The sequence below is a fragment of the Phacochoerus africanus genome, chromosome 10 (assembly GCF_016906955.1).
Source record: "Phacochoerus africanus isolate WHEZ1 chromosome 10, ROS_Pafr_v1, whole genome shotgun sequence".
Classification (NCBI taxonomy): domain Eukaryota; kingdom Metazoa; phylum Chordata; class Mammalia; order Artiodactyla; family Suidae; genus Phacochoerus; species Phacochoerus africanus.
In genome coordinates this window covers 55,609,493-55,616,404 of record NC_062553.1, presented here as the reverse complement: position 1 = coordinate 55,616,404, position 6,912 = coordinate 55,609,493, and the positions used below count along the sequence as shown (strand labels likewise).

The 6,912-nt window shown below is 47.0% G+C and overlaps 1 protein-coding gene across 1 annotated transcript in view; it reads right to left on the bottom strand.

The window, feature by feature from the left end:
• Positions 1-345: 345 nt before the first annotated feature.
• Positions 346-6,912, bottom strand: part of THEGL (theg spermatid protein like) — a 41,093-nt gene continuing 34,526 nt past the window's right edge. The window contains exons 7-9 of the mRNA XM_047798115.1: positions 5,106-5,237; positions 2,439-2,614; positions 346-460 (exon numbers count right to left, since the gene is read on the bottom strand). Coding sequence (XP_047654071.1) covers positions 346-460; positions 2,439-2,614; positions 5,106-5,237 — 423 coding nt within the window. The remainder of the gene's footprint in view (positions 461-2,438; positions 2,615-5,105; positions 5,238-6,912) is intronic.

Below are 6,912 nucleotides of genomic sequence, written 5' to 3'. Positions count from 1 at the left end.
TACTGGAAAACTCGGATCTCGCAGGGAAAAGCAAAACTGGCAAATGTAAGAAAGTGTTTCTTCACGTCTGAGCAGTGAGACAGCCCAGGGGCATGTGAGCAGACCGTGAGGACCAGAAGGCAGGCTGCCGTTTTCTGTTTTATTACATGTCGGAGGCCCCAGACCTGACGTGATTGCAGGTGACAGGAGCAATTGCTATTCCAGGTCAGAGTGGTGTTCCTGGTCTGTGTGTTGGAGGTGGGGGTCGGGGGTGGATACTGCTGGACAGAACCAGACTAGGGAACTAAGGCATCTGTTATGTCTTCTAGAAACATAACTGCTGGTGGACTGACGTGGCTTGTGTATTTAACGCCTGAGAGGTTCTGCCAATTCTTGGAGCCTTGGAGAACACTGTGTTTTCAAGGCAGCTGGCTTGACCTTAAAGACTTCTGGATCGTAGTATATAATGTGCATAGGACTCCTGAAATGGAGAAAAAAAAAATTCAACCTGAAATAAGAAAGAGGAACAAACACTCTTCAGGCACCTGCTATGCGTTAGGCATCATGGCACTGTCCCATTTGGATTTTCATAAAATAGGTATCATAACCTCCTGGTGATAAGGAAATGAAGGCTCAGGAAAGTTGTAAGAATGACCTATGGCCAAATCTAGATTGGATATGTGTCAGATTCCAAAGTCTTTCCTCTTTGCACAGAAAGTAAATTCTGGAAATTTGTTAATAATTTAGCAATGCTAAAGCAAGCCAGAAAGTCAGTCCTCGGGGAACTTAAAGAAATCAATGTTTTGAAGTTTCCATCCTTAACCTTGACCACCAAATAATAATTTTGCTACCTGAGTAGAATCTTAGAACTTGATCTTACTCTTTTCCTTTGTCAATGTACAGAGAGTGACTGTCATTTCATTTGATTTTGAACATTTTCTTCAAGGAAAAACGTATTATAAAAATATTCAAATATTTCATTAATAAAACCAAACATATTTCCTATTCCTTGAGCTCGAGACTACTGCAGCTTCTTCAGTTAGGTTTTGCTGATGGTGCTTTAAAAAGGGGATCAGGTGTGGTTGCCAGTGGGGAGGGGGAAGGAGAGGGGGCAGGATGGACTGGGAGTCTGGGATTAGTAGATGCAAACTACTGCATTTGGAGTGGATAAGCAATGAGATTCTGCTGTATAGCACAGGGAACTATATCTAGTCACTTATGATGGAGGATAATGTGAGACAAAGAATGTATACAACGTGTGTATGACTGGGTCACTTCGCTGTACAGCAGAAATTGACAGAACATTGAAAATTAACTATAGGAGTTTCTGTCATGGTGCAGCGACTAGGAACAAATCCGACTAGGAACCATGAGGTTGCGGGTTCTATCCCTGGCCTTTCTCAGTGGGTTAAGGATCCAGCGTTGCCGTGAGCTGTGGTGTAAGTCACAGACACGGCTCGGATCCCGCATTGCTGTTGCTGTGGCGTAGGCTTGCAGCTGTAGCTCTGATTCAACCCCTAGCCTGGGAACCTCCATATGTCACAGATTGGGCCCTAAAAAGCAAAAAAATAAAAAATAAAAAATAAATAAAAAAGAAAAAAGAAAACAAAAGAAAATCATCTACAATAGAAAAAATAAAAATCTCTTAAAAATTAAATCAAGAAAAGGAGGGATCAGGGAGTTCTCACTGTGGTGCAATGGGATCAGTGGCATCTCTACAGCCCTAGGATGGGAGTTCAATACCTGGCACTGTGGGTGAAAGGACCCAGCGTTGTGGACCACATCTGATCCCTGGCCTGGGAACTCCATATGCCATGGGGTGGCCACAAAATAAAAATAAAATGGAGGATCAGGCATGAACCCTCAAAGGTAACAACATGAATTGAGGTCCAAGGAAGTTATGGGGTCTTCTAAAAAATGAACAGGAGTTAGAGGCAATTTCTTCTTTGTTGAATATGTTCTGATTTATTTGAAATAGGTTCATACATGTGTATGACACCAGAACACTGAAAAACACAAAAGCCTATTTAGTGAAAATAAGCCTCCCTCCCATTCCAGCTCTCTAGGCCCCCAAAGAACCATGTTACTAGCTTCTTGTCTGCTCCTCCAAGATGGAAGCAAATACAGGGCACGTATATATTTCTTTCTTACACGAATTGCAACATGCTATGTTTCTGTCCTGTAGCCTGTTTCCCTTAACAATATATGTTAGATAAATAATCCCACACCCATAGTTACGGAGTTGACACCTAGGTCTCAAGCCCAATACTAGTCCACTAACACTTCTAACTATAGCCTTATATTTAAAGTAAGAAGCCCAATAAATGGAACAAGGGAGATGAGTTTTAAAATTTCTTCCACTTCTACAGTTTTTTTTCGCTGAAATTAGTAGGTCAACTTTTCCCTCTCCTTGGCAACCCTAGGCTTTCCTGTCCCACCTCAGCCTTCAATTGACATACCTTGTATTGGGATTCGCTAGTTCTTGAATTCTGGGAGATATTTTGGAATGGAGAGCAGCCCGAGACACAGGCCAATGGACATCACGGGGAAGTAGGTAATCCCGATGCGGGGGCCTGGCCCTCGCTAGAGCCAGCGTCCGAGGGCTCGCGCTGGCTAGCAGGGCAGCACGGGATACCTAGAGGGGAAAGACACAGAGTGTGCCCCTAATTTCACCACGTCTCCCCTTCATAGCGACAGCCCTAACAGAGTCACTGTCGCCCCGCTCCGGATTCCACTCCAGACCCTCCTAAGTGGTCTCTGTGCTGCTGAGGGAGGAAGGGGCATTTCAGTGAGTGCGCACCACGAGCCAGGGCTACAAGTGCCTTGTATCTGTGACACCTGTCACCGACAACTCTAGGGGAGGTGCGTTCTGAGGCCCGAGCCAGCCCTGTCACTCCTGACTCTGACACCTTGCAGTGGCTCTCCACCGGCTCCTCATGGGGCTGGAAGGCCCCAGGATCTGCTGCAGGCCTCAGAACGCACCTCCTCTTCCTCTGTTCCACCCTGGTGGTGTGATCCTGGCCACTGGCAGCCCCTGGCCCAGTCCCTCCCACCCAAGCCCTGTGCACCGGCTGATTCTGTGTGAAGCGCTCTCTCCTTGTCTCGCCATGGCTGAGGAACTCAGGTCTTGAGATTCAAACATCACGTCCTCAAGGAGCTCCTCCCTGACTGGCCAAGATCAAGCTCCCTTTCTGAGCACCCTCCTCCTCCGAACCTACTTCATCTTCTTCATGGCCCTACCTACACCTCACTGAGCCCAGCTAGTTCATGTCTTATCTGCTTCTCCTCATTAGGATGCAGCTGTCTGAGAGAAGGCCTTATTGCCAGAAGCTGGGCTGGTGCTGGTGCATGACTGGTGCTGAATAAATACCTATATTCAGTTGACCGACTGATTGACTGACTGAATGACTGAGTGACTAACTGATCAACTGACTAAATGATGGACTGACTGACCAACTGACTGACTGACCGATCAACTGACTAAATGACCAACTGGCTGACCGACTGACTGACCGACTGACTGACTGACTCCTTTTGCATTTACTTTGGAAACCACCTCTGCCAGGAGGCTATCCTATCTCGTTGCTTTAATGGTAAAACAGGAACCATGGCATAGAGCTACTATCCTCTCTCTTAACCTGCTCATTAAAAGAATTAGGACGACAGCAAATACCACTCAGCAGCCTTGAAAATGTTCTATACTGAACACTGACCCTAATCTGTATCATCTGATACAGATGAGTTTGGGTTCTAAGAGTATGATTACCTGCAGTAGTATCACTTAAAAAAAAAAAAAAACTTTTTAAACTTCTAAACAATCCTAGCAAATAAAAAGGCTGCCTCTAATTCGCATCTTACACATGAAGGAAACTGAGAACCAAGTGACTTGCCACAGGTCACCAGGTAAGTCCCTTTGGCAAACTCCCAAGGGTTTTTTATTTCCTAGGGAATTTCCTAACAGCATTCCATATCAAATCCCCAGGTTCCTGTAATGAGGGTGAAGTTGGTCTGACTTCTGGAGTTCCTGTTGTGGCTCAGCAACCTAAGGACCCAACATGGTCTCTGAGTTCAAACCCATTCAGTGGGCTAAATATCCAGCATTACCACAAGCTGCCCATAGGCCTCAGCTGTGGCTCCAATTCAGCCCCCAGCCAGGGAACTTCCATATACCATGGCTGTGGCCCTAAAAAGACAAAAAGAACGTGAAACTGGTCTGACCTCCTTTAGCAACACAATCCTTAGGTATTTATTAGAAACCCCGTTGGGAATGGGGCCAGGTAGTCACAGCCACGGGTGGGGGCGCGTGTCAGGGAGCAGGGCAGACAGCAGGCCCTGTGTGTGTCCGGTCCCCACTCAGCACCTGCCTTACCTGCGATCACAGGTCCTCCAGCCTGGAACCAGAGCTGCCATCTTTACAGCCCGGCTCGCTCGGCTCGATCCAGGGCTGCCCCAACTGGAGGGCGGTGGCGTGTGTGGCGTGTGCTCTTCCTTTCACCAGAACGTTCTCACTCAGCTGCCTCCTTCTCAGTGCTCAGGTCTGGCTCAAATGCCCTCCCTCGGACAGGCGTTCACTGACCGCCACACACAAAGCGGCTTACTCCCCCACCCGGCCACAGGTGCCCCTTTTTCCTATTTTATTTTCTTTATGGCACTCATCACTCCCTGGCATTACCTCATCTGCTTACTTGTTTATTTTGTGTCCTGGACACAGTACCTGGCACACACAGAGTCCATGTTCTTCACCCCCCACCCCAGCCCTCTGCACATGGGTGCCAGGTCTTCCTTCCTGCCACACACCATGCTTTCCAGGCTCTCTTTTCCAGTGACTTTGGTCTATGCTGTGGAGGTAAAGCCCCACCCTCAGAACAAGAAGAAGGTCAGCAGGAGGGGGCCAGGGCCACGCGGGAGTGCGCCAGCAGGGGGCGGGGGGAGAAGGGGCCAGGGCGGGAGGGGGGTGGGAGGGGTCAGGGTGGGAGAGGTCAGGGCAGGAAGGGGCCAAGGGCAGGAAGGGGACAGGGTGGGAAGGGGGATGGTGAGAAAGGACCCAGCGCAGTGATGGTGCCAGGGCAGGAGGGGCCAGGGCAGGAAGGGTCAGGGTTGGGGAGGCCAGGGCAGTGATGGCTTACCGGACGGATGGGCATTTCATTACTTTCTCTTTCAAAGCACAGACCCTCGATCTTAATCCTGGGTTGGGCAAGGTCTACAATTCTTGGAGTTGCAACAGCATTCAGGGCAGATGTCGAAATCTTGGTTTCAATCTAGGGGAGAACAAGAAAACAGTCCCTACCAGCATCCAACAATAAACACTATCTGGATGAAAATGACAAAGCTGTGGGGACCAGGCTTCTCATTAAGGCCAGCAGAAATGATTAAGAATCTTGAAGGTACCTGTGCTCAGAGCTGAAAGGATCAGCTTCCTGCCTTCTCAAAGTAGGCTGTCTAGATTCCAATCTAGCTTTTTCTGGAACTTACTGTTAAACTAAAGACAGGGAGGGAGTGACAGGTACACACAATGAGTAACAGATAAATGGCCATGCTAATCATTACAATGACAAACTCAGCCACAGGAGGGCTTGGCCTGAGCACATGAGAACACTATTGGGAGAGATCTTCTTCATTCATAATTCTGCTGCCCTCTGGAAACCAAGGTTCACATGATCACAATCCCCACGCTTCAGATGAACTGAAGCGGCTCTCTTCTAACTGGAACAGGTAAGACCACGTACCAGAGGCCGAGAGGGAGACAACAGTGCATACCCATGGCCAGTGGTGAACTAGCCCCCAACATACTCCTAACCCCTCAACTGTGGAAACGGGTTCCAATGACATGGTCTCCTACTGAAACTACTTATATCCAAACTCAAAATCTACCACAGGACGTGGAGGGGGAATCGAATCAATAACTGGATATAAAACAGGGTTTGAACCGTGGGTGGAAAAGTCACACACCAGGTGTGCTCCAAACCTCTTCTTGTTTAAAACAAGGATGATAACGATAGTAGCACTGACCTCGAGTTACACTTATTCATTCATTCATTCCTCATCTGGGCTATCATTTACATTTCTACTTCACTAACGGAGAAACCAAGAAATGGTGATGTTCAGCAGTCTGTTCAAGTTTATTCAAACAAAGGTCCTATGTATCTGCATAAAACTAAGAAATGCTAATCAAGCAGTTCCAATGAGCAAAGCGTTGTCTCCCGTCAGGGTCTGGGAAACCAAAGAAATACATGACAACCACTGCTTTCAATTAAGGCTTACCATCACAAAAGAAATAAAACAATCATTCATTAATTCACTTCCTTAAACAAGTTTTTTGTTTGTTTTGATTTTTGGTTTTTTGGGGGGGGTTTTGTTTGTTTGTTTTTGTCTTTTTGCCTTTTCTTGGGTCGCTCCTGTGGCATATGGAGGTTCCCAGGCTAGGGGTCGAATCGGAACTGTAGCCACCGGCCTACGCCAGAGCCACAGCAACATTGGGATCCAAGCCACATCTGCAACCTACACTACAGCTCACGGCAACGCCAGATCCCCACTGAGCAAAGCCAAGGATTGAACCCACAACCTCATGGTTCCTAGTCGGATTCGTTAACCACTGAACCATGATGGCAACCCCCTTAAACAAGTTTTTTTAAAAAAATTTTTTTGGCTGCACACATGACATGAAGAAGTTCCCAGGTCATGGATCAAACCCGAGCCAGTGCAGTGACAATGCTGGATCCTTAACAACTAGACCACCAGGGAACTCCAAATATTTCTTAATCAATTATATTATGTAAGATACAACAAAGAATAATAAACTGGTACCTTTCCTTAAAGAAGTCTTCCTTCAAAGGAACCATAAGCCTATAAGCAAATCATTGATCACTTGATATCCACAAAAGAGAACAGATAAAGTTTTGAGGAATTACAAAGGAAGGATGGGAGGATCCAAGA